Source organism: Diceros bicornis, chromosome 4 (assembly GCF_020826845.1).
Source record: "Diceros bicornis minor isolate mBicDic1 chromosome 4, mDicBic1.mat.cur, whole genome shotgun sequence".
Classification (NCBI taxonomy): Eukaryota; Metazoa; Chordata; class Mammalia; order Perissodactyla; family Rhinocerotidae; genus Diceros; species Diceros bicornis.
This window is the reverse complement of record NC_080743.1, coordinates 102,394,961-102,421,956: the sequence shown is the minus strand read 5'-3', so window position 1 is coordinate 102,421,956 and position 26,996 is coordinate 102,394,961. Positions and strand designations below refer to the sequence as shown.

Below are 26,996 nucleotides of genomic sequence, written 5' to 3'. Positions count from 1 at the left end.
CAGGGAGACAGGAGACAAAGGTTAAATCCTTCTCCCTGATGGGCTGTTGAAAAGGACTTTTTAAGGGCAAAGGAGTGGGTGCAGGAAGGTTGGGGGCAGTCCTAGGCCTTTTGTGCAAGAAAATTTTCGTGTTCTGTCATACATCCCACGTTCAAAAGGCGGTGTCCTTAACATGATCAGCAGGGGAGTTCTTGGTCCCACAAGTCATCCTCCAGTCACTTGTGCAGTCACGGTTTGAGTCTTGCCAGCCATCTTGTGGTCTCACTGGCTCAAACCAGTTGAAACTTGCTCAAAGAGGAAAAACGGAGTTTCTGAAAAACAACTCATGGCCCAAGACCAGATCCTTAGTAAATATATGGAACATGGCTTAAGAAAGTAGTCTCCAGGGGACCGTTGATAAAAATCGGGTCAGGGCCCCATTTTATTTTTGGCTTGGTTTTGGGCCTGGCTATGGTATCTGTCCAGGGATGTATGGATATGCAAAATGTGGTATATACATACAATGGTATATTATTCATTCTTAACAAAGGAAGGAAATTCTAAGATACAGCACACCATGGATGAACCTTCAGGATATTACTCTAAAGGAAATAAGCCAGTCACAGAAATACAACCTTGTGTGATTTCCCTTCTATGAGGTTCCTGAAATCGCTAGATTCAGAGAGACAGAAAGTAGAATGGTGTTTGCCAGGGGCTGGGAGGAGGAGGAATGGGGGTCATTCATGAATGGATATAGAATTTCAGTTTGGCAGATGAGAAGAGTTCAGAAGATGGGTCGTGGTGATGATTTCACAGCAATATTAATGTCTTCAATACACTTAAATTGTACTTAATGTATCTATGGGGCCTGATGACTTGTCCTGGCCGAGCACATGCTTGTGCTGTTGCACATCTTACCCCTCACTGTACAGTTGGGAAACTGGCCCAGAAAGAGGCAGGTACTGGCCCAGACCACAGGAGGTAGTCAGGGTCCTGAAGACTAGACAAAGCTCCAGCTTCCTTGGCCAACGCTCCGCCCCTTCCCTCAGGTTTCCTTTGGCAATGAGAGGCATTAAGATCCTAGGGGGTTGCTGCCCACCCCTGTCCATATGGAGTCATTTACCTCTCCTCATCATCACATGTGCACAGGCACCCCCACTCACACTGACTTCTCATGTAGGGGCCATGGAGGTGCAGTCAAGAAAGAGCCGAACCGGAGGAAGTGACAAGAGGCAGGAGGGAGAGAGGCTGGAGGCAGCTCTCCCATGGGGCCATAGCATCTGTTCTCCTAGATACGTGTCCAGGGGCACAGAGATGGGCAGAGGAATCCCTAAGTTTCCTAGGTTTCTACCTGTTCCAGACCCATCCCTGGCCCAGCTTGGAGAGCACAGGACTGGGGTCCCGCAGTCCACCTCTGTGGGCACCCAGAACTGTGATGAGCCCATCCTCCCCTTGTGTATGCATTGGGAACAGGAGAGAAGACCTCAGTGAGGGTCCTCCTGTATAAAGTCGAGTGCATCCAGCAGGTGACTCCAAGGGTTCCATGCACTCACAACATGTCTGTTGGACTAGGTTCTCTGTTGATGACCTACTGTGCTCTACAACGCTGAGAAAATGCTTTCCACCCACTTGAGACTGTTTAGAACTGAGGAGGCTTGGGGGCTTGGGTGGATGAGAACTGGGGATAATGAAGAAGATGCCAGAGCACTGGACACCAAGTCTAGAGATGGGGGAGAAGACCAGTCCTTGTTGGACCTTCGGGGTCCTCATCTGGAGGCAGGGGGGAGTCATTGTCCTCGTTAAGGTTGGATGCCTCAGGAGTGAAGAGGACATCTGGTGGGGGACAGCAAAATGCGGGGAAAAGTAAGTTCCCGAGATTCCTCCCACTCCCTCCAAGGCGACAGGTCCTGCTCCTTTACCTCTGGGACCCTGGAGAGCCTCTGCCTTGAGGACACGCAAAGAAAGGTTCCTGTTTTGGCGAGGGCTGCAGTGCTAGTGCTGGCCACCAGGGGGCGGGAAGCCTCTTGTGTTAGTGGTGGCCAGTGAGTTTTTGTTTTTATTTTTTTCAGTTGTATTGTGATATACTTGATATACAGCACTATGCAAGTTAACATTGCTGTGTGGTACATTTGAAAGTTGCTAAGATAGTAGATCCTAAAACTTCTCATCAACAGGAAAAATCCTTTTATTTCTGTTTGGTGATTGATATTAACTAGACTTATTTTGGTAACCATTACCTAATATATATATATACATCAAGTCCTTTCCTTCTGCTGTAAACCTGGAATTTACTCGATGTCCACTGAACTTTACTTGACCTCCTGGAGCAGCAAAGAGTCAAGCAGAGGTCTTTCCCCCTGCCTCAGAAACAACTTGTACCTCCTATTACTAGTGTTCATCTCCACAATCACAGTTGGTCAGAAGCAGGGGGAGGGGTTCAAGATCTTCCCATGTACTTATTCAGCAGTTGTGCAATGAGCACTCACCTTGTGCCAGGTGCCCTGGTGTGCCAAAGTGCGGGATGAAAATGACCAAGTGGTCCCTGCCTGCCAGGAGCTCACACTCTAGAGGGGAAATGGACAAAAGCAAAGACATGAGAAAGAAAAGAGCAAGTGCTGTAGAGAAACACAGCAGTGGGCTGTGAGGGAGGACTGGGGGTCACTGGGTAGGAGGGTCTGAAAGGCCTCACTAGGGTGACATTTTCTGCGACCAGAATGACAAGAGGGAGCCAGCCCTGCACAAGTCTGGGAGCAGTGTGTCAGGGAGATGGCCCCACTGGCCCTGAATCTCACAGGCAGAAGTGAGTTTGGCCAGAGGAGGTTAGAAAGGTGGCCAGTGCGGCTGGAGGGAGGCTGGGAGGAGAGAACAGGAGCTGGGGTGGAAGGTAGGGCCAGGGCCTGGTAGGCTGTGTCAGTTACCTTTCCCTCTCTGACTTCATTGCCCCTAACCTTGCATTTCAAAACTACAAATGTTAACTATCTCGCAATATGTGTGGATCAGCAATCAGGCATGTTTTAGCTGGGTGCCTCTGCCTCAGTGAGTCGAATAGGTTGGGGCTGTGGCCTCAACTGAGGCTCAACTGGGGGAGGACTGGCCCCCAATTTCACTCTCAGCCTTCAGGCTTCAGTTTGGACTGAGAGCCTGAGTTCCTTTCTGTCTGTTGGCCTGGGCACTCCCGTGCTTCTCTCCTCTATAGGCCTCCACCTTGGGCAGCCCCAAAACACTGGTATTTGATTCCTCAGTTACAGGGATTCGACAGAGTGAGAGAGAGAGAGAGATGGAACATGAGAGAGGGAGTAAGAGGAAGTGAGAGACTTGTTTAGTTAAAATTTAGACAAGACATCCCATCATTTTGGCTGTTATTATGTTCAGAAGCCAGTTACTAACCACTTAGTGGTTCCACGGGGATGTGTATAACATGAGTGGGGCTTACTGGGTACCATTGTGGAGGCTGCCCACCTCATAGGCCAAGATGAGGCACTTGGGTCTCATTCTCCATAAAACAGGAAACAATTGAATGGTTTTATGCCGCAGGATGGCAGTATCTAAATTTCCATTAGTTTCAACCCCCTCATGATGCTGACCTGAAAATGAGGCCAAGTTGGAAGCAGCTGTTCCAATATCACATTCATGGAACCCAGGCATGTTTTGAGTGGTGTTCTGTGCTACCTCCCACCCCTCCTTGTTATTCTTCCATCTCTAAGTTTGTGCCTTAGGTACATGTGACACCAGCCCACAGGGGTAATAGATATTATCTCATATACACTGGGTGACGTCCCTAGGATGTAGATTCTAGTCTGATCCCCATAGTGCAGGTTTGGAGACTGGGGAGGACCTGAGAGGCACAGGGACTTTCCCAGGATGTAGAACTGGCAAGAAAAAGGAGGTCTGCATTCATCTCTGTCTCTTCAAAGCTAGGACCTGAGTTAGGTTTCCAGGGAGCTTTGGCTAGGGATATGTAGGCTCCTTGTGTACAGTTCAGGAGATGACATAGGGGAGGAGGGTTAGCAGCCCAGGCGCAGGGGGCAGCTCTGGACAAGTCTGATTGAGGGAAGGGGCCCAGGTAAAGGAATCTTGAAAAATGACCCCACTTCCTTGGTCATAGACCTCATCAGATCTTAGAACTCTGGTAACCAGGCACCCACAGCTTGCCATCAAGCTCACTTGACTGGAGACAGTCAACAAGCAAAAATGTTTTGTTGTTGTATCCCAAATTTTTGAGGATCTGGGCTCAAAACAGCCCAGAAAGAGAATCTTTTTGGTCATTGCCGACGTTGGCTCAGCCCTCATCCCAGACACCTCTGGGTGTCTGACAGGAGGCAATGAAGGGTAACATGGGGCAGCCCAGGAAAGGCCAGTGCAGGCCAGGGCACAACTGTGATCCTACCTGATCAGCCCCACACCCCTTGCCCCTCTTTGTGTGTGTGTGTGTGTGTGTGTGTGTGCGCGCGCGCACGCGCGCGCATGTGTCTGTGCAGAGTGGGGAAGGCAGGGCATGAGGGGCGGGTCATTCCTGGGCAGGAGCTGGACATTAGATGTCAGAAGACTGGTGGGTCTGTCATGTTCATACTCCAGGTCATGACTGGCAGCATGAGAAGGTGAGCTCCTCTACTCATATGTTACCAAGCCCTAGAGGTTTTATCTCCTTCCCTCCCTGACATGAGTCCTTTGCAGGGATGCCCCTCTGTGCCGGAAATGAGGAGCAGACTTTCTCTTGGGGGTTGACCCCAGTGGCAATGTGCAGGCAGCCCCTGATTCCTTCTGGCCCAGCTCCCGGGCAGTCTTTGCAGAACTCCACTCAGGAGGTCGTCGAGGAGTTGCCCAATGGTTTCAACTTCACCTACTCACTAGACAAGGGGCAGGTGCATGAGGCCACAAACACCATCCAGTGCTGCTCTGAGATGAGAGCAGGAGCAGAGGGCCTCCACACTCAGGACCTTGAGATGACGGGGTTGGACCAGAACCAGGGCGGGACCAGACTGGGGCTGTCCCTTATTCAAGCTAAAGGGAATGTACATGCATGTCTCCTTGCCTGGTTCACAGCTGAGCTGCAGCGACCCTCTTTCCCTTGTCTGGTGTGAGCTTCTGGAGGCCACTGAGGCAGAGCCAGAGGGTAAGGGGGATTGCAAGCTGGCTATTCCTGGAAGGGAAGTGGGATCTTTCCTGTGTTTAGAAGGACACATGGAAAGTCAGCTATATGGGTGAACCTTTCTCTTTATCCAGCTCCAGCGCCAGCTGCAGAGCTCCAGCCAGCGGCAGAAGCAGAGCAGTGGGCAGTGGTGGAGGTAGAGCTGGCTCCAGCTCCGTTGACAACACCCCCTCTAGCGCTGGAGCCAGCATCCCCTCCATCAGCAGTGTTGGAGCTGGAGCAAGGGCCAACATCGGCTCCAGCAGGAGTGGGAGCTGCTCAGCTGGAGTCACCTGGACCATCATTTCTAGTGGGAAGTCCATCTCCACCTGTGGCTGTTAAGGAGCGTGAGAAGAAGCCTAACCTCACGGCCTTCCCTCCTAAGCTGGTGGTGGAGCAGTTGACAGTGATGGATGCGGTGAGCAGCTGGGCTCTCAGGGCGGGGTGGGGCAGGCCTGCCCTCTGCCACCGTTGCCCCAGACCTGACCCAGACTCCTATGATCTGGGCCCAAATCCCGGCTCCACCCCTTACCAAGCATATGACCTGGGCAACTTTCTGAACCCCCAAGCCTTTGCTGTCCACCTGCAGACCGTAGAGGTGGATATTAAGAGGACCTGCTGCACAGAGTGCCTGTGCCGACTCCATGAGGTAGAAGAGATGGAAAACTGGGGGGGCCCTGGCCCATCAGTGGCAGAGTGGAACTCACTGTGTGAAGCCAGGTCCACAGTGGCCCAACCGGCTGCTCAGGAGGCTCAAGAGCCTCAGGACTTATTAGACACCTGATGTGTATTTCACTACAAGGGAGACAGACAAGGCATTGTAGCTTCCACAGGGGAATGTGCATCAGAATGTGGAACGGGACCAGAGGGGGGATCAGGGTGGTGGAAGATGCCCCCTTGGGATGAGCCGAGTTGAGCCACCATCTGGAGCTTGGAGTTAGCCAGGACGGGCTGGGTGCAAATGCCCCTCTCCCTTCCCTGCCAGTATTGGGTCCTGGGTCATCCTGTGCTGGGTGCCCTCGGTGGACAGAGAAGAAAACCCAGGGACTCTCACAAGGCTCAGGCCACATCCTGAGCTTCCTGAGCTCCAGCTCTAGACTGTGACCCCTGTGTGGGACTTTGGGGACTGTGGACCCAGCTGGGGTGTGGCAGGGCTGGGTGACACTCCCCTTGTTCCCCAGGAGCTCTTCCAGAAGGTGGTGCCCTCTCAGTGCCTGGGCTCCACCTGGGGCAAGAGGAACAAGCCCGGCAATGAGCACCTGGCACCCAACGTCCAGGCCACCGTCGACCACTTGAGAAGGGTGGCCAGCCTCGTCATCACCACCTGCCTCGGGGACCCGAGCATGACAGCCCAGGACAGGGCGAGGGTGGTGGAGAACTGGATCCAGGTGGCCCAGGTGTGCTGTGGGAGGCCCAATGGAGCCCCTCTCTGGAGGCTTGGGAACTGCCTCCACCTTTGTCAGCTCCCAGGATTGCAGTGTGTGGTCTAAGCCCCTGCAAGTCCCTAGGCCCTTCCTGCCAGGGGCCCGCTGACCTTGACTCCAGGTCCCAGTGCGGGGATGCTCACTTCCTACCTGGCTCCTTCCCTGGATTGAGCTAAAATCATCCTCCCTGTGAGTGTTACTCTTTGGGTCCTAAATGTGCCCTTCTGGGGCTCCCTGAGCATCTGTCTCATCCAGGAGGGGTGATTTAAATAGAAGGGGACTGAAGCTAGAGCAAGTGGGACTCCAGCACCCCACCTCACAGCTCATTGTCTTCCCTTCCCCAGGAGTGCAAGATCCTGAAGAACTTCTCCTTACCCCACAGTGTCATCTCTGCTCTGCGGAAAACCTCCACAAGCCACCTGAAGAACACACGGGGGAAGTTTCCCTGTGGATAGGCCTCTCTCCATAGGAGGACCAGGATGGATGGGGGATCTCCTGTATGTCTGCCATTGGCCCCTCAGTCAGCTGGGAACTCCTGGGTGGCAGCAAATGCTGGGGACAGGGCCTGGGCCTCGGCAGTGTGTCTCTAAGTCTCCTGGGGTCCTTAATGCACCAGTTCTGCTTCAGGATTCGGTTTCCCTAAATGGCAGGTACTGGCTTGAGCCACATTGGAGATTTTCAAGTGTTTATAGCAATAGAACTCTACGCTCAGTTGAAACTCAAAGTGGTCAAAACAGAGCTGCTCTGTATAGCTGGGGAATGGAAACCACAGTTAGCAACAGGAGAGCCCTGTCCCAGTCCCATGAGACCTTAGCGCTCAGAGAAGCCCAGTGAGAACACTCCTTCAGGCAGGTTGAATCTCTCGGGTTGTCCAAGAAAAGGGAATTGCACTCAGACTCCTCACATTATCCCTAAATTTATCCTTCCCTCTTTCCTCTCCCCTCAGGGAGAGCTCTGAAAAACTTAAGGAGCTCTATAGCCAAGACGAGTCCTTGAGCAGAGAACTGATGACCAAGGTACAGTGGAGACTGGGGGTCTAGAAAGAGAGGAGGGGGGGAGGTGGGTGACTGGGTAGGCTGTGGTTTTGATATTTTCTCACTTGAATTTTCTCTGAAACATTCCCATCTATCTTGCACAGATTAACAAGCAGAGGGATCTATTCAGCCCGTGGGCTGGCGGGGTGCCGTTTGTGGGCAGGAGGCCCTGGTCATGGGACACAGTGGTGTTGGCTGGGCTGTTCCAGGAAGAGTTGCTGAGCTGGCGCCATCAGCAGGACTCTGGCTTCCATCCTGCTGGATCTAGCTTCTTCCAGGCTGTTGGGTGTTTGGGGTGGGTTTAGCCCTCAGCCTAAACCTGTCCTCAGGAAGCCAGGACCCTGCTGTTCCTTCTGTCTTCACCATGTCTCCAAGGGGCGGCACCCTACCTGCCCCGGGGATGGGCACAGCAGGGGATTCTCATGGCCCAGGTGGACAAACAGGCTGCTCATCCTTGGGTCTGAAGGGCTGGACCAGAGACAGTTGTGTGTGCATTCTGGGACACCCCCCCGAACCCCTAGAGCAGTGACTGGAGTCAACCACAGGAGTCTCACCTGAGTGCCTGGTTGGCAATGACATATGACCCCGGTGGCTTATGAGAAGCATCTAGGCAACTGATGGATTCTTAGTGGATCCTGCTGCAAGGACGTTAGGAGTGTCATGTAAAAGAGGAAGCAAAGTATCCTGTCACCCCCTTCCCTGTGGATCAGAGGTGGCACCTTTGGGGTCCAGTTCCTGAGTGGATAGAGAAAGAGTTCAGTGCAGGGGAATGTCCTGAGGGGTTCCTTGGGGAGGAGAAGGTTTTGGCATGGCCTCTGTCCCAGCCTGGGGGCCAGACACTCCACGGGACTGGGGCAGGCAGGAGCCACTCAACCAGACTCCCAAGACACCCCATCCTCTCCATCCACGGCTCGGCCCAGGACCAAGATTTGAGAGCTCAGGGGACAGGACTGTTCTCAGTGGTGGGGCTGGGGGTTAGGTGAGGATGTTGGAACAGGTCTTCTGATTGGGAAGGGCAAGCGGCCTTTCCTCTGTGGGCCCCTGAGCAACTCACTGCCCATGTTTGGGCCTCTGTCTCCTCATCAGGGAAATGAAAGGATGGTGATCATATGGTACAGGCCTCACAGGGTGGTGATGAGGAGCTAAGAGGGAGGAAAGGAATGTGGGAGCTTTCTGCCTGCTCCACCTGGAGGGGTGAGGGTGAGAACAATGATGACAGTCATGTGACACTGAGTCCTCAGGAGAACCTGTGAGGTAGGTGGAGTTCTCACACCTTCCAGATGAGGAAATAGGCTCGGGAAGGCCAGACCACAAGCCCAAGCTCACACCCAGAGTAAGAGCTGGAGCTGGGCTTGTTCTAGAATCACAACACCTTGGAGGGTGGAATGGCATTGGTACCAGTTGACTCAAATCAGATGTCCAGGGTCGGAGGCCAGTGGTGCTGGAGAGAAATGAGGTGAGGGGAGTATGGCCTCGCTGACACTGTCCTTGACCCTGGCAGGAGGGGCCCTCCACGTTTGCCCCCGCGGAGATCAGCCCCCAGAGAGTGCAGGAGAAGCAGCAGCAGCAGCAGCAGGTGAGTGTGCCTGTGGGGGAGGGGCTCAGCCCTCCCAGCTGGAGGCCTCAAATCAAGAGAGGAGGGCCCTTCCTCCTGGTGCCAGTGTCTGAATCCCCTAGTAGAAGTGACCAGGAGGGGGCCTGGAAGAGCTGGTGCAGGATGGGTTGTTGTGGGGAGGGCTGGGGACCGCACACCCTGTGATTTGCCAGAAGCTGGTCCTGGGAAGTGAGGAGGAGGAGTGTGGTGTTCTTGGGGTGTGAAGGGAGGAAGAATTGTGGGGAGGCTGCTAAGGGTCCTAGGCTGCTCCCCGTGGGAACCCTGGTGTGGGCCAGGAGGCTGTGGCTGTGGACTTTTCAGGGGAGGGTCTGCAGGGGGTCAACTTGAGAGCAAGGGTTCATCCCACCTACACCCCAATGTCACAGGGTGTCATCCCCAATCTTGGCACTTTCCTCGGTGACCTGCTGATGTTGCACCTGGTGATGGGTGATTATCTCGAGGTGGGTGAACATGGGGACCAGGCAGGGAGGACCAGGATCCTGAGCCTTGGGATGCGGGAGACCCCAAACTGAGCTCTGAGCTCTCAGCACTTGGCACATCTCTCATGAGAGCCTTGCAGCCACCCCTGGGAGCTGGGGCAGCAGGCCTATCTTAGGGATGAGTGAACAGAGGCTCCAGCTGAGACACCCATTCCGGTTCCCCAGGCTGGGGAAGCTCAGAGCTGCCTGATGGCACAGCTGCATGAGATTTTATCTGAGCTGGACTCAGCCTCTCCCTCCCATGCTGCACATTGGGGAGAGAGATGTCGGGTCCCTCCAAGTCAGGCAGCATATAAGTGGCTGAGCAGTCCCCTCTGCCTGAGGCCTCAGCCTCCAAGTCTGTCATCAGAGAGGGTTGTGCTGCCAGGTCCCTCAGCCTCACCCCCATGTCCTCCTTCTCTGGAGCCCAGAGCCCGGCCTAGGTCCAAGTCCTGTTTTCTCTGCATGCCCGGCCCCCTCTGGGGACCTGGCAGTAGTGCACCATGAGAAGGGGTGGGCATAGGGGGCTAGGCGGGCTAGGGGGCTCTGTCTGATGGATTCTGGCTGTCTGCCTTCCAGGGGAATGAGATCAACCTTGAGAAGAGGACTGAGGAGCAGCTGCAGCACTCCCTGCAGGGGAGGGGAAGGAGGAGGAATTCAGAGACCCTCTGGGCAGAACAGTCCCTGGTTCCACCCCTGTATCTTACATTGAGTGTAAGAGTTTGATAACAGAGAAGTGGGAGACCGATCCAATTGGCGGGTGGATCGAGGGGAGGATGGCACCAAGGAAAACTTCCTGGAGGAGGGGCTGATTATTCCCATTCTGAGAACAGGTAGAGCTGGATGGAACTGGAGGGAAGGAGGGTTCCCAAGACTGGTCCCCTGCCCCACTCCTCACCCCCCACAAGGCCCCTGCAGCATCCCCCACCCAGGCCCTGTCTGCATCCTCTCCTTCCCTCTGGTCCCAGGAATACCGTGTCATGAGGGAGAGCCTGCTGCTCCAGGTGGCTGCAAAGAATTACAACCTAGAGCCCGAGGAGCGATTTTGGGCCTGGTTCCAGGACATGGAGCTGCTCAACGAGAATGAGAGGTGAGACCGGGCAGGAGTTGGGTGAGGGCAGGGGTGGACTCTCCCTGTTGGCCAGTCCAGAGAGCCTGTCTCCATGGGCCCCCGGTCAGCCCCAGGCCTTATTGCCTGGCGACCCCGGGGCACCCAGACTCCAGCTGCTGGGCAGGCAGTGGGGAGACACCTGAGGTGTGGCTCCTGGTAGGCTCACAGGTGCCTCTCTGTCCTGTAGCTACAGCCTGTCCGGCCAGCCGGAGCCCTAGACCTAGTTGGCCAGCAGAATACTCAAGGCCAAGAAGAACCGGCCATCATCAAGGTCAGGGGTGAGTGAGTGTCTGGGCCGGGATGACTGACTCCTAGGGGTTCAGTAAAGCTTTGGGCTAAGTGTGGCCTTGGGGAGTTGGACAGCTGGCACTGGGATCCCAGCTCCACTACTGAGCAGTCCTGTGACTGGGGTTACTCTCTTCAGCTTCCTGAGACTCTGTTTCCTCCTCTGTGAAATAAGTGATACTAAATGACCACTCACATGGCAGGGACAAACGGGGTACTGGTGGCTGACAGCACTGAGCACAGGGTCTGGAGCACCCAGTGCAGTGGAGACAGGGTGGGAGGCGATGATTCTGAGGGAGGTCCCTCAAGATACCCGACTCTTCTACTCAGCTGCCAGGCCCCAACACCGAACCCCATACCAGTGGCCCATCACAGCCCCATCCTCAGCAGCAGGGATACAGCTGGGATGCTTGCGATGCACCGGGCCAGCTCCTCCCACCTGATGGGAAGGGGAGCATTGTAGGCTGATTCCTGGGGCCCCTGAAGCCCAAGAGAGAGGCAATGACCCCACCCCAGCTCCCTGACATCTCTACCCCAGCACCTATTCACACATTGGGGAGGGACAGTGGTTATTTGTTTTAAATAATAAATACCATATTTGACTATTATATTAAAGTCCTTTTCCCTTTACAACCTGGGAGTTGTGGTGTGGTTCTGTCACTTTCTGTAGGCATGTAAGTGAGAACTGAATCTCACATTTCTCCTTGAATCAAGAACTCTTCCGGGTCATCAGCTTATTGTATGTGGGAGAAGAGAGAAGGGCCAGCTCCTTCCCTGGCTACTGGGGACACTCCCCAGTCCCCCTAACTCCGAGGACTGGTTCATTTCAGTATCATTCAGCTGCTCCAGGAGCAGACACGGCCCCTCACCCGTTCCCTTGGGATATAAAGGTTGAAGGTACTTTCACAGGCAGAGCAACAACCACTGAAATGTGGGTGTCTTTAAAACAGCACTACCCAGGACCAGGTCGTGCCACAGGCAGGGGCTGCCTTTCTACATTCTGGAGGAACAGGGAATGTTTTCTGCTTCTCTTCTTGAGTTTTCTTTTGACCAAATTTTAGGAACTTGTAGTTTTCTAGTTCAATCTCTGGAATTGCATCAGCTCTTAGTGGGGAAAACAATGTGAAAAGATCAAAACGTGCAGGTGGAGAGGACAAGGCCTGAGGAAGGTCATTTGCAAATGGTCTAAAGGCAGGCAGGATTTTCCCTCCTGAGGCCCCTCTAGGGGCTCCCTGTTCACCCCTGACCTAGCTTTGAATCCTGCTGGGATCCTTGTCCAGGACTCTGATTTCCTTTTCCTGCTTGTTCTGTATCCAGGAGGAAAGATTTGTGACGCAGCTTTTAAAGCTACTGCTGGGCCTCTTTCCATAAAGATGACTGCTCCCTGTGAACTAGGATTTTCAGCACCCCTGCCTTCCTTATGCAATTCCCTTTAGGACAGAAAATCCCTAGAAGGCCCCCAGCCTCCTCCCTCGCTTGGCCTGATGGAGCCCGGGTGAGCTCTACTTTACAAGGATGAGGGACCATATTCCTGGCCAGTGAGTGACCCCACACTGTCCCTTGCTGTTCAAGGTGACTTCTGAGCCCGTGTCATTCTGAGGTCCATGGTCTTGGACAATCCTCCAGTTTACACACTCAGTGTTGGTGTTATCAACTCGTCCAAATGGGGCATTTGGGCCCGAGACCTTAAAGTGTGTGGCCCCTGGGTAGTTGTGTTTTTTTCCAGTCTTGTGCTGTGGTTATATTACAACCACCTGCTGGGGTGTGAACCTTGTTTGGTGCTTTGAAAGATGAGGCATGACAGGGGTATGGGGGTGGTCCAGCAGGAAATGCCATGGAACTGATGATCCATGGACGTGCATGAACACAGCCTTACCAATTAAAATACTGAAATGCTTCCCATCTGGTGGTGAACAGACACTGCTCTGAGCTCACACCGAGAACCCACCCCATGACTAGGAGCTTTCAAAGGGTCACCAAGTGGCATTTTGACCCTCATCCCTCGGAAAGACCCTGTAAGACAAGGGCCAGATGAATCGCTTGGCACTTGTGAGTTATCCCCTCCTTTCTGATGGCTGCAAGTGTCACCCAGACACACAGGCTGGACTCTGCCAGGGAAGCCTTCTCAGGACAGCCAGAAGCTGAGGATGAATCCTGGTACCCGGCATCCCAGGCTCTTCCTGACACGGCACAGCCACCCAGGAAAGTGACTTGGTAAAAGAAAGACTGGGAAGGCCGTACTTTCCCTCAAAAGAGAAAGAGAAGTGCCAACAGTGAAAGCTTGATCCCTCAAATAGACAATTAAATCCCAACAAGCAGTGGGTTCTTGTCAGATTACTGATGCTGAAAAGGCCTCTTTTGATAATAGCACGATCCCCCAACTGCCATGTCCATTTTCATGAATCAAATTTCCAACACATATGGATCCAAAAAACTAAGGGAAATCTGATATTTCCTTAGATGCAACTCTGAATTAGCATGCAACAAAGAACAGAAAAACGGAGACCTACTAGTAAATATCTAATTTGAGAACATAGACCTAAAAGAGCTTTTGAAATAATATTTTGGAATATTACACAAAAAGAATAATCCACTTTTAGTAGGTTTTACTGTGACTGTGAGGGGAAAAACTGAATCATCCCGTGACATTGATAACTCACTGCTGACTTGAAAGTACAAATAAATAATGTACGTAGTAGAGGAAAATAAGAGAACAGCATGAAAAAGGAAGATCTTCTCTCCTCACCTGAAACTCAACCTCTCACTTCAGAAAGAAACCACTGTCTATATTTTCTATGTCACGCAGCAGAGTTTAATAAAAGAAACGTATTGGTATATTTTAAAGTTTCAAGAGCTCAAAGCAAGGAAACATTAGGGATGCTGCCAAGAGACCTCACTGAGGTGCCTGCTCCATTTCATCTGCTGTCAGGACGTCCTTCTTGGCCCCTCACTTTCTCTGCCTCGCTAGCAAGTCTGTCCGCCATCAGTGCTATCACCAGTCTCTCTCCTGTGCTCTTCACTGCCCTTTCCTCCTTCCTGATACCTTCCTCAGTCACCAGAAATTGTTGGCAGTGGGGCTGTGGAATGCCCAGATCAGCTCCTGGAATCATCTCTGCCAAATCTGAAGACAGGCAGGAGTGGGCATGGGACCTGGGGTACAGACCACCTGCGAGCACACCTGGCAAGGATTCACCTGAGTGACTAGGTGCAAGTTTTTGCAATGCTTTGGCAAGATTGAAAGGACTTACCAGTGGTCCTTCACTGCTGCAGGCCTGGAGTCCTTGTGGTCTCTCGGGCCAGCAGACCTGGTGGGGCTGGTCCAATGTGTCCTCCCAGAGACCCGTCATTGCCAGAATCGGATGGGATTCTAGTAACCGGCCTCTTGAATATGTCACTGGACATCCTCAAAGGGATGAAGATGCTTAAACCAGGCTTTGGTTTGGACTGGTTCCCACAGTTACACTGCTTCCTCTGTGAAGACGTGACTGTCATCCTTCTTTTCCTCTTACTCTACAAAAATAAATCATGAAATTGGGTCAAATGATAAAGGAAGCCTGCCTTTTTAGGACAATTATCCTGGCTGTTTTGTACTTCCACCTTCCCTCTATCCTCTGGGGATAGACCTGACCTGTCCTGGGATGTCATCAGGCAGATTTGCATCAAGAACAGAAAGCTCAAGGTCAAAGCTCAAGGCTACTCCAGATCATTTTTCCTCCTCCATCCTGTTAACTCCTTCTTTGAGTGTGTTTCTATTCTCTTCTTGTCCTTGTCACTCTCAACCGCACAAGTCCTGGCATTCCCTCTCAGGACAGTCGGTCCCAAGTCCTTTACTGAATCCCATATCCTACCATTTCTGTGTTTTCTGACTACTCATTTGCTTAATCCATTGACCACTTGGTGTTCATAGAAGTTAAATCAATAGTGACATTATCAACCACCCTGTTATTGACTTACTCCCATATCCCAGATGTTCACATAATCCAAATGGTGATGTTCAAAAGTAAATAATTCAGAAAACTTATTCATCCACCACAAATTCCTGATCTCTAATATTTTTATTCAAACGCTCATAGAGTAGATATCTGTCCCTCAAGTTCAGAAATAATGCCAGATCACCGATGCTCACCTTAATTTCCTCCTACACCTATCAATCCTGGATTCCATCGACTATGATCTCAAGAATTTCCTTGAAGAATAAAAAATTCCTTACCACTCATTTATGTTGTAAATCTCCAAACCAAGAAGATCCCGATATCTGCCATGCCGCAGCTACTGCTGGTCTTATAACATGCTGAAGAAAATCACGAAACATGATCTTTTGGTACCACTGTAAATACAAAGCCGTCTGCATCAACTGGGAAGCAGCCAAAATGCTTGGAAATTTTGTTCTCTTTTTTTGTGTTGGCTCAATAACAAAAATAAAAATCAATTTAAAAAATGGGTAAAGGACCAGAATAGACTTTTTCCAATGAAGACATACAAGTGGCCAATAGGTGTCTGAAAAGTTGTTCGACATCACTAATCATCAGGGAATGCAAATCAAAACCACAATGAGCTATCACTTCACACCTGTTAAGATGGCTATTATCAAAAACTCTAAAGATGGTAAATGTTGGTGAGGATGTGGAGAAAAGGAACCCTTGTGGGAATGTAAACTAGTACAGCCATTATGGAAAACAGTATGGAGGTTCCTCCAAAAATGAAAACTTGCATATGATCCAGCAATCTCACTTCTGGTATATACCCACAGGAATTGAAATCAGGGTCTCAAAGAGATACCTGCCCTCTAATGTTCATTGCAGCTAATTCACAATAGCCAAGATAAGGAAGTAACCTAAATGTCACTGACGGATGAATAGATAAAGAAATGGAATATTAATCAACCTTGAAAAAAGAAGGAATTCCTGCCATTTTTGACAACATGGATGGACCTAGAAGACATTATGCTAAGTGAAATAAGGCAAACAGAGAAAGTCAAATACTCATTTATATGTGGAATCTAAAATAGTTAAACTCATACAAGCAGAGGTTGGAATGGTGGTTGCCAGGGGCTGGGGGGATAGAGAAATGGGGAGCTGATGGTCAAAGGATACAAAGTTTCAGTTATGAAGATAAATAAGTTCTGGAGATCTAGGATACGGCATAGTGCCTACAGCTAACAAGACTGTGTTGCATAAGTCACATTTGCTAATAGAGTAGATATTAAGAGTTCTTACCACAGAATAATACTAATAAAGAAGGTGAAAGAAAACTTTGGGAGGTGATGGATATGTTTGTGGCCTTGATGGTGGTGACAGTCTCAAGGGTGTATGCTTATGTCCAAATTCATCAAGCTGTATATAGAAAAGTATGACATCATCGTTGATTCTTCTGCACCTTGAAATACGCCATGTCCTCATCACAAGAGAAAAGTTTTGTAACTCTATATGGGGACGGATGTTAACTGGACTTATTGTGGTGATCATTTCAACACATATACAAACATTGAATCATTACGTCGTAACCCTAAAACTAATATAATGTTGCATGTCAACTATACCTCAATAAAAAAAAACACAACAGACAAAACCATTTGAATATTGTAAATGAGTTCAGTGAATCCCAGAAACTGTCCCATTCTCATATGGGAGTTACAGGAAGCAGAGAGGATGAAGTAAGATGGAAGAAAGTTGTACAAAACAGTATTCAAATTAAAATCATTTAATTTGATATCAGCTCCTTGTGGCAAAGTTCTGTGAGCACTGATCTTTCACACTTTTCCTGGAAAAGCATACTTTCAGATCCAACCCATAATAGTTTCATCATTTGCTCTAATAAGAAAATTTCAACTTAATAAATAAAACCAAAAGCATCCCTTATGTATGAATAAAGTTAGTGAACTTTACAGAGAAAAGAGCATATTTGCAAAATCTCACTAAAGGAAACAGAAAACTGAATGATGATGAAGTCTCATCCAAGCTTATCTTTGAAAGCCAGTAAAACCAGGTTATCTTTTCAAGGATGTGTGTAGAGCTGTTAGCCTTGGAAGATAGAAATAGTGCCGCTCTTGCCCAGTATAATAAAAATAACAGCCCCCAGGGCAAAGGTCAGCAGACATGCTGCCCATTATCAAAGATTTGAGTTCCTTAAGATCTGAGTTCTTGCAACCCTCTGCATGTCACCTGGCCCACTGTGTATCACCCTGTAGGAAGTGGGATTTAGTGAACCGGTGCAAATGCTGATACTCTGGCCACTGCTATTGCTGTGTCATTAAGTCCTTTGTTTCTGACCCATGGGTCTCATGTCTTTTGCCAGCTTCTATAAGACCATGGTAGGCTGACTTATTAGCTTGCAGGTAAGGTAAAATATCAGACCTTTCACAGTTCCTGACAGGCCCTTAAAGTAACTAGTAGTCTTAGGAACAGAGAGCTATCCAGAACAATATGCATGGATGGTCTTCATAGATGACTTCATGCAACCAAAATTTTAATAAGTCTCTCTGACCTCTTTTATTTCTACCCCAAGTAGAAGGAGAGGCACCAAGCTATTACAGACCTAGGGCTTGTGCAAGCCACCTGGAGACCTAGTGACCACAAACTTCCCATGCGGAGCAAAGACAGATGGGCATATTTCCAAAATGGACCCATATGCCTCCCGATCATCCAAAAGACAATACATTATCTTAATTTATGATGATTTCATTCATTAAAATCTTGTGATTGGCCAAAGATACACTTCTAAGAGGAGTGAGACACATGGCAGTTGTAAGCAGATTAACACATTTGGTGAACTACACTTAGTGTTCTAATCAATTATAAGGTACAACAAATTTAATTAGGTCAATTAAATGATATTTAATGCTATGCCTGATTATTACTCTGCAATAATGAACAAGAAGCTCATGTAGATAACTATAATTGGTCTTACTTTAAAATATGATAGTCAAGACTGTTTGAGATAAGCTGGAGAGAAGGAAGGGGAGAAATAGATAAAAGTTAGCTGCTCTGAAGCCACTCTCAAGACCCCTGGATCTACACATAACCCAGGAGATTGAGGCAGATGGCTGTGTGCCTAGATCCTCCTGCACTGTGGTTCTCAGGGATGTCACGGGGCTGAAACACCTTCCTGAATCGTGTTTACACATCCATGTGTACAATACCCCTGACCATGGGGATGAATCACCATTCAATCATCACTTACACCCCTCTAATTAACAATTAGATTTCAGAATCATTGTATCATTACATGATAATTTATTCCTCAAACCTGTGGGATGCCGAGCTAAAAGAAAATCAAATTCAATGGATTCTTTTCTTTGAAGGACCAAGATGTTCTTTTACACTTGGAATCTGGATTAGAGGATAAATCCATCAAATCAATGGAAACAACTTAAGAAATGGACAGAGGGATATTTCATTCATATATACACAGTTTGCACTGTGGCAAAAATAGAGTTATATTTTAAAAAATTAGAATTTTTTGAAATTTTATAGATATTAAAGACTTCGTTCTGCTTTTACTCTCTTTGGTTTACCAAATCAAACTCACTCTTTAATGGGCATTTCTAGCATTGAGTGCTAATAACAACAGCTTTTTAAAATTCTTATTTTTCCAAGGTCAAATACCAAGGGCAGAGGTCGTAGAGAGGTCAAGTCTAATCTACCTACGGGTGTGGCAGGTTTAACTATGCATGTTGAAGCCAGATATTGCCAGCAGAACCACATCTCTTCACCCATAGTTGAGTTTTTACTAGTAATCACAGAGACTTAAGGAAATTCTTTATTAAGAACCAAAGTTATAGATTCCTATCTTGGGTTTGTTGGGGGAAGAGGGAGAATCTCTCTCTGTCCTTTTTTTTAAGGTTTTTATGGCTGGCCAAATAATTAACAAGACAGGTTAGTAGGAGAAAATAATATCAAGTTTAATAACATGTATGCATGGGAGAAAGCAGGGACACTGTGTTTTTTAACACACTAGCAGAAATTTTCGTCTTAAATATCACGTTCAGTCAATGACAAAGGAGGATTTTGGGGGTTGGGGGGAGTCAGTTATAGGAGATTACCATTAAAGCACAGTAAACAAGAGTAAGGTTTTATTATGTAGCCCTAAGGCCTCACCTTTTACATTGATTAAGTCTCTAGAAATGAGCTCATCTCTCTTTTTTTTAATACAGAGAGGGAGATATCTTTATAAATGGAGATTTCTCTTATAAATGTAAATGATTGTCTGGCAACTCCTCACAGGGTCATTTAGAGAATGTGGCCAGAGAGACAAAACTTTTGATAAGAGGGGCTTGTTGGTGTCTTTCCTATTGTAACATTTACCCTACGTTATCTTTATAGCCATCATGATAGATCTGTTTTTGGAAGGAGCCACCATGTCAAATTTTTTAGGCAGTTAGTGGGGGAGGTCAAATGTCCCTAGAGAAAACAACCAAGGTAAAGAGATAGATTTCAGGGTGGCCAAATCTTGATCTCCCACAGTCCCGCCTTTGAAACTAAAAGTTTTACAGTCCTTTTGAAACTTAAAGAAGTTTTATAGTCTAGAAGCTGAGTTGGTAGGCTGTTTTATCTCACCGAACACATTTTATTGTCTTGATAATAGATCAGTTTATTTTGGAAGGTGGTGATGTAGGTGGGCTCTTAAGGTTACGCCTATATTATGGAAGTAAGCAATCAAGTATTTAATAGAAGCATTTTTATGTAAACAAAAGAAAAACAAGGTTAATGGTTAGAGTAAGTTGTAAAGTAGTTTTTGAGTTTAGAGGACAGCCAGTGAAGAAGAATTTTAGATGTCAGCGTCAAAGCATCTTTTGCAGTTTAAAATGTCTCTGATGATGTCATCAAGTAATCTTTTAAGTTTGTATCAAGTCCATTAGCTTCAGTTTGTAAGGCTTTAGGAAAAAGGGCAGGTTCAGTTTTTAGTGATTTTAAATGAAAATGATGGAAAAAATCAGAAACGTTAGTTTGGACATCTGTAGCCAGATATTTCAGGAGACTAGAAGAAATCAGCATCTAGTCCCATCAACAGATATAAAACAAAAACCTTAAAATTAATAAAACTAGGATCTAATATCTGCAAATGTATATTATAGTTTTTACTGAAATATAATTTTTTTCTCTAAAATCACCCTTATTTTTATCAAAGATAGCCAAATTAAAACTAACTAGTTTGTAAAATAAGTCTAGTTCTAATAGAGTTGGCCCAATTATTTACATAAGTACAGCAAGAATAGCAATTGATCACATAGGCTCTTTTAAATCTGCTTTGTTGGAACTTTTTGTAAGGAATTTTACATTGAACTTTAAAGGCCTCTTGAGGCCAGGAAAGCCAAGCCAAGGATTTTGTCATCAGACTTTGCCTGTAATATCTATAGATTTGGGTGAATTTTTCTCTTTTGAGGTTCCCCCAAAATATTTCGAGGTTTTTTGTACCTGCCAGATAAGTGACATTTTTTACTTATCTTGGTAAGTGTTGCTTGTGTAGGGGGAAGAGGGAGAATCTCCCTCTGCCCTTTCCCTTAAGGTTCTTTTGGCTGGCCAAATAATCAACAAGACAGGTTAGCAGGAGAAAATAATATTAAGTTTAGTAACATGTATACATGGGAGAAAGCAGGGACACTGCGTTTTTCAACACAATAGTAGAAATTCTCGTCTTAAATATCATTTTCAGCCAATGACAAAGGAGGATTTTGGGGGTGGGGGGAGTCAGTTACAGGAGATTACCACTAAAGCACAGTAAACAAGAGTAAGGTTTATTATGTAGCTCAAGGCCTCACCTTTCACATTGATAAGTCACTAGAAATGAGCTCCTCTCCCTCTCTTCTCCAAACAGAGAGGGAGATATCTTTACAAATGGAGATTTCTCTTATAAATGTAAATGATTGTCTGGTAACTCTTTGCAGGGTCATCCAGAGAATGTGGCCAGAGAGACAGAACTTCTGATAAGAGGGGCTTGTTGGTGCCTTTCCTATTGTAACATTTACCCTACGTTATCTTTACAGCCATCATGATAGATCTATTCCAGGAAGGAGCCACCATGTCAAATTTTTTAGGCAGTTAGTGGGGGAGGTCACATGTCCTCAGAGAAAACAACCAAGGTAAAGAGATAGATTTCAGGGTGGCCAAATCGTGATCTCCCACAGTCCCGCCTTTGAAACTAAAAGTTTCACAGTCTTTTTGAAACTTAAAGAAGTTTCATAGTCTAGAAGCTGAGTTGGTAGATTGTTTCATCTCACTGAGCCCATTTTTTAGTCTTGATAATAGATCAGTTCAATTAAGTTCTTTTTGGAAGGTGGTGATGTAGGTGGGCTCTCAAGGTTATGTCTATATTGTGGAAGCAAGCAATCAAGTATTTAATAGAAGCATTTTGATAAAAGAAAAACAAAGTTAATGGTTGGAGCAAGTTGTAAAGCAGTTTTTGAGTTCAGAGGACAGCCAGTGAAGAAGAATTTTAGATGTCAGCGTCAAAGCATCTTTTGCAGTTTAAAATGTCTCGGATGGTGTCGTCAGGTCATCTCAAGTTTATATCAAGTCCATCAGCTTTAGTTTGTAAGGCTTTAGGAAAAAGGGCAGGTTTAGTTTTTAGTGATTTCAAATGAAAATGATGGAAAAAATCAAAAACGTTAGTTTGGATATCTGTAGCCAGATATTTTAGGAGACTAGAAGAAATCAGGATCTAGTCTAGTCACCAGATATAAAACAAAAACCTCAAAAGACAATTAACAAAACTAGGATCCAATATCTGCAAATGTATACTATAGTTTTTACTGAAATATAATTTTTTTCTCTAAAATCACCCTCATTTTTATCAAAGATAGCCAAATTAAAACTAACTAGTTTGCAAAATAAGTCTAGTTCCAGTAGAGTTGGCCCAATTATTTACATAAGTACAGCAAGAATAGCAATTGATCACATAGGCTCTTTTAAATCTGCTTTGTTGGAACTTTTTATAAGGAATCTCAGATTGAACTTTAAAGGCCTCTTGAGGCCAGGAAAGCCAAGCCAAGGATTTTGTCATCAGACGTTGTCTGTAATATCTACAGATTTGGGTGAATTTTTTTCTTACGAGGTTTCCCCAAAATATTTTGAGGTTCCTTGTACCTGCCAGATAAGTGACATTCTTTATTTATCCTGCTAAGTGCTGTTTGGAACATAAGGTACCAGGCCAATATTTCCACGTGGCTTTATTCCATAAAGTCGAATCTTCATTTCTCAAAAGCTGTATGGTTATATCGCAAATATGATGTTCTAGCCACAGCCTTGGTAATATAACCAGTGTTTCCAATTGTGTCTTGTTATAAGGAGAACAGATTCTTATTGAACTTATGCAAATAACTATATTGCCATGAAAACAACAATATTCACTTATTAAGAGTTTTTAAATTCGAGGGATCAGGTAGAGAGAAAAAGATAAATATTTTAATTTTACTTACAAAAGTATCATTTACCAAATTGCTATAAGTCATAGTTAGCTCAGGAGAAAAGAGAAAAAGTTTTCTTTGAATCTGAAAAAACAAAACATTAAAAATTCAGCAATACTTCAAATGAAAAATCATAAAAATTATAATCATCCTTATCAGTTTATTCAGTCTTGTGTAATCTATTTTTGATCCCAATCTTTTTGTTAGCAGCTTTATGAAGTCAGTTTTTCCATCAGATTTCTGTAATTTCTTACCAAGTTCAGTTTTATGATCAGAAAGTTTGTCAGAAACCTGTATTCCAGTATAAATATCAGAGTCCTTTTCATGAATTTTTCTGAAGTTGAAACATATTTTGTAAAAGCATTAGAGTAAAGAAATAAGTCTGTAAACAACAAGACCTCAAAATGGCAATTGACAAAGAAATTTGGTTAATTTTGTGACATACAACATTTTAAAATAATAACCAGAATTATGACTGATAATCAGGACAGATCAGAATTTTAGTAATGTTATACAATTTTAAAACACCTATGTCAATAACATTTGCCCACATAATAGCACCTAAGCAGACTTATCATCACTTGTCTGACAATGTTTTCTATGTAATTTAACATACTGAATAAGCCTAATAAGTTAAGTATCTTTCTCTTTATAGGAAGAGAGCAAATTTCTTTGAGAAGTTCCAGGGCCCTTTGAAAATTCTCAAAGAAAAAAAGACTTATTTTAAGATATGAATTTTGGTGGAGCTTGTCAAAAATATAAACAGTCAAAGCAAACAGAGTATTAACAGTCTAAAAAACCTTAGTAGAGAGACCTCAGTCTTTTGAACACAGGAAATTATTTTAACAGGTTTTTTTTTTTTTTTGGTAGACTTACTCAAAGGTAAAGAAAAATCTTTTATAACCTCTTTATCAAGTTTAAGCAAATTATCTTTTTACGAGAAATTTCAATTTTGCATCAGCTTACTTCTGCTATTAAAACTCATTTACTTAATTAAATTCATTTCAATCTTAGCCAACTTGACCATGTAAAAACTCCTTTTCTAGAATTCCTCTTCCACAAACCTTCTATAACTTTCTTTTTACATTCAGAATTTGTCCCATGTCTTTTTTTTCTCTCCTAGTACTTGAGGACAAATTTATCTTTCTTAACCAAACAAAATATTTCTATTCTTTGTTCCTTCTTTATACATCTTATTTTCCTTGTACACAGACATATTTTTCTTAATTTTTTAGTAGCTTCAATCACATATATTAATTAGAAATTTTAACCCTTAGAAACCTTAATTTGTAAGTAAAAACTAAACAATTATAAACTTTTTTTTACATTAGTATCTTGTGGCTTGGAAAATTTATGAACACTTCATAACTTCTAGAAACATGTTACTTTATAGTACAATCTTTTAATAAAACACATGTTTACCAATAGACCTAAAACATCTTTTAGTTTTCCTGTAATGAAAAGCCAAAAGTAGACAAATGTATATTTAGCAATCAATGTCTAATATCTTATCTTATTTGGAAATTATCTAGATACTCAATTGAATTTTTATCATAAAATTTAGCAAAACTCTAAAGTTTTAAGTCACCAAAAAGAGTTTGGAAGCTGTAACCACCATAACACATAATTATTGTTTAAAGTTTATCTATCATTTATCTTTTTCACAACTATTTATTTGTTCTCAATAATTATTTAGATTGCCTATAAGACTTTATAAGACTTCAGATAAAATTAGCCATCATTTAAATTACTATTTTTGTTAACCAGTTCTGTAATAGAAATAACATCAGTTTTTCCTACAAAATTTCATGCAATTTTCATCACTTCTTATACCTTTAAACATAGTTATCATTAAAATTTTTATCAATAGGTCTTGGTCTTATAATTTTGGACCAGGGGAGCATTCTCAGTCAGACATTTTAAAACATATTCAGGCAAGGTTGATGTAACCTCTTTATATAAAATTAGCTCAAACATTCTAACCTTTATAATCTTATCAACACTTACACTTTTACATGTTTTCAATTTAATTGTAACCTGAATCAAGGTCTTAAGGCTAGTCAAATTTTTTCTTTCCTTTTTCTGGCCTTTTCTAGGTACCAAATAAATAATTATGTGAGAGCTCTCAAAACATTTTTTTTCCCCCAATTTAGAAGTTTTTCCAATTCAAAGGATCCGTCGTCTGGCCATTGACGAGTAGGATCTTCATTTGTATATTTATTCTAATAGTGACTCAAACCAATAAGCCTTTTTAAGGAAAGACCCGGAGGTAACTTTCCACGCTTAGAAGAAATTTACCATGGACGCAAAGAGGCGTCCCTGGTGAGGGCACAGATGATGTAGCCCCCATGATCCACAGAATTTACTCCCAAAGATATTCAGAGAAAATGAAGACCTTCGTTGCACAGGCGGTAAGGATGGTGTCTCCGGTCTCTCACAATAGTGTGGGACGCCTCCAGTCACAGACCCGCTAATCTGTGACACCGGGCAGGCGATACTGGAATGGGATTTTTCCAGCACTAACAAGCAACGAAGGTAAAGATGACAAAAGCCCTTATGGACTGGGTCTTTTATGACAAAATCCCCTGAGAACTTGGCACAACCGGACAAAGAGACAGTTCGGAACCCCAGTCTACTCGACTGGCCACCAAGGTGCACCCTGGTAAATGCACCTTCCGTATGGTGGAGACCAAGAAGATTCTCACTGGTCACAAAGCCAAGTTCTCAGGACACAGAACAAGACAGAGACTACTCTGGGAGGAAAAGGGATCAAGATCAAAACCAAGAGTACTCTACCAAATTTAAACCAAGAGTCACTAAAAGCCCAAGAAACTAGTTTCCCAAATATTTTCTCCTACCAATCTAAATTTAGAAAGAGAAAAAAATTCTCATCACTTCTTTCCACCGGACTCTGCAGATAGAGATTCCGGGAGGCTGACGTGGTAAGAAGTCTTACCTTTTGCCGGCTTTCGTCAGGCGTTCCCGTATCTCATCATCTGCAGCAGTCCAGGTAGAAGGCAGGTCTTCTAGCCAGAGAAGGCAACTTGCCAGCCAGTGTGGTCTCCTGGCTGGCTCGCCAAAACTGTAGGGGGGAGAGGGAGACTCTCCCTCTGCCCTTTCCCTTAAGGTTCTTCTGGCTGGCCAAATAATCAACAAGACAGGTTAGCAGGAGAAAATAATACTAAGTTTAATAACATGTATACATGGGAGAAAGCAGGGACACTGCGTTTTTCAACGCAATAGTAGAAATTCTCGTCTTAAATATCATTTTCAGCCAATGACAAAGGAGGATTTTGGGGGTGGGGGGAGTCAGTTACAGGAGATTACCACTAAAGCACAGTAAACAAGAGTAAGGTTTATTATGTAGCTCAAGGCCTCACCTTCCACATTGATAAGTCACTAGAAATGAGCTCATCCCCCTCTCTTCTCCAAACAGAGAGGGAGATACCTTTACAAATGGAGATTTCCCTTATAAATGTAAATGATTGTCTGGCAACTCTTTGCAGGGTCATCCAGAGAATGTGGCTAGAGAGACAGAACTTCTGATAAGAGGGGCTTGTTGGTGCCTTTCCTATTGTAACATTTACCCTACGTTATCTTTACAGCCATCATGATAGATCTGTTCCAGGAAGGAGCCACCATGTCAAATTTTTTAGGCAGTTAGTGGGGGAGGTCAAATGTCCTCAGAGAAAACAACCAAGGTAAAGAGATAGATTTCAGGGTGGCCAAATCTTGATCTCCCACACTTGGAACATAAGGTACTAGGCCAATACTTTTATGTGGCTTTATTCTATAAAGTCTAATCTTTATTCTTCAAAACTTGTATGGTTATATCGCAAATATGATGTTTTAGCCACAACTTTGGTAATATAACCAGTGTTTTTAATTGTGTCCTGTTATAAGGAGAACAGATTCTTATTGAACTTATGTAAATAACTATATTGCCATGAAAACAACAATATTCACTTATTAAGAGTTTTTAAATCTTGGAGGGATCAGGTAGAGAGAAAAAGATAAATATTTTTTTTTTTATAAAAGTATCATTTACCAAATTGTTATAAATCATAGCTAGCTCAGGAGAAAAGAGAAAAAGTTTTCCTTAAATCTGAAAAATCAAAACATTAAAAATTTAGAAATACTTCAAATGAAAAATCATAAAAATTATAATCAGTTCATTTAGTATTGTGCAATCTATTTTTGATCTCAATCTTTTTGTTAGCAGCTTTATGAAGTTATCAGTCTCTCTATCAGATTTTTGTAATTTTTTACCAAGTTCAGTTTTATGATCAGAAAGTTTATCAGAAGCCTGTACTTCAGTGTAAATGTCAGAGTCTTTTCTATGAATTTTTTTGAAGTTGAAACATTTTTTAAAAGCATTAGAGCAAAGAAATGTCTGTAAACAACAAGACCTCAAAATGGCAATTGACAAAAGAAATTTGGTTAATTTTGTGACATATAACACTTTAAAATAATAATAACCAGAATTATGACTGATAATCAGGACAGGTCAGAATTTCAGTAATCTTATACAATTTTAAAACGCCTATATCAATAACATTTG

The 26,996-nt window shown here is 45.1% G+C and overlaps 1 protein-coding gene across 3 annotated transcripts; it reads right to left on the bottom strand.

The window, feature by feature from the left end:
- Positions 1 to 313: 313 nt before the first annotated feature.
- LOC131405005 (uncharacterized) lies at positions 314 to 25,659 on the bottom strand. Of its 3 annotated transcripts, XR_009219891.1 has the most exons (6): positions 25,392 to 25,659; positions 15,245 to 15,325; positions 14,283 to 14,544; positions 8,120 to 8,300; positions 2,466 to 2,543; positions 314 to 1,812 (listed from the first exon to the last, which is right to left on the bottom strand). XR_009219891.1 is itself a non-coding variant. In XM_058540308.1 (5 exons), exons 3-5 carry the CDS (start codon positions 14,379 to 14,381, stop codon positions 1,327 to 1,329), a joined length of 663 nt encoding a protein of 220 aa, XP_058396291.1. In that variant the 5' UTR covers positions 14,382 to 14,544; positions 15,245 to 15,325; positions 25,392 to 25,659; the 3' UTR covers positions 314 to 1,326. The 3 variants fall into 3 exon arrangements, 1 of the variants encoding a protein (XP_058396291.1); XM_058540308.1 differs by lacking the exon at positions 8,120 to 8,300; XR_009219892.1 differs by lacking the exons at positions 314 to 1,812; positions 2,466 to 2,543 and adding an exon at positions 2,865 to 3,848.
- Positions 25,660 to 26,996: the final 1,337 nt, after the last annotated feature.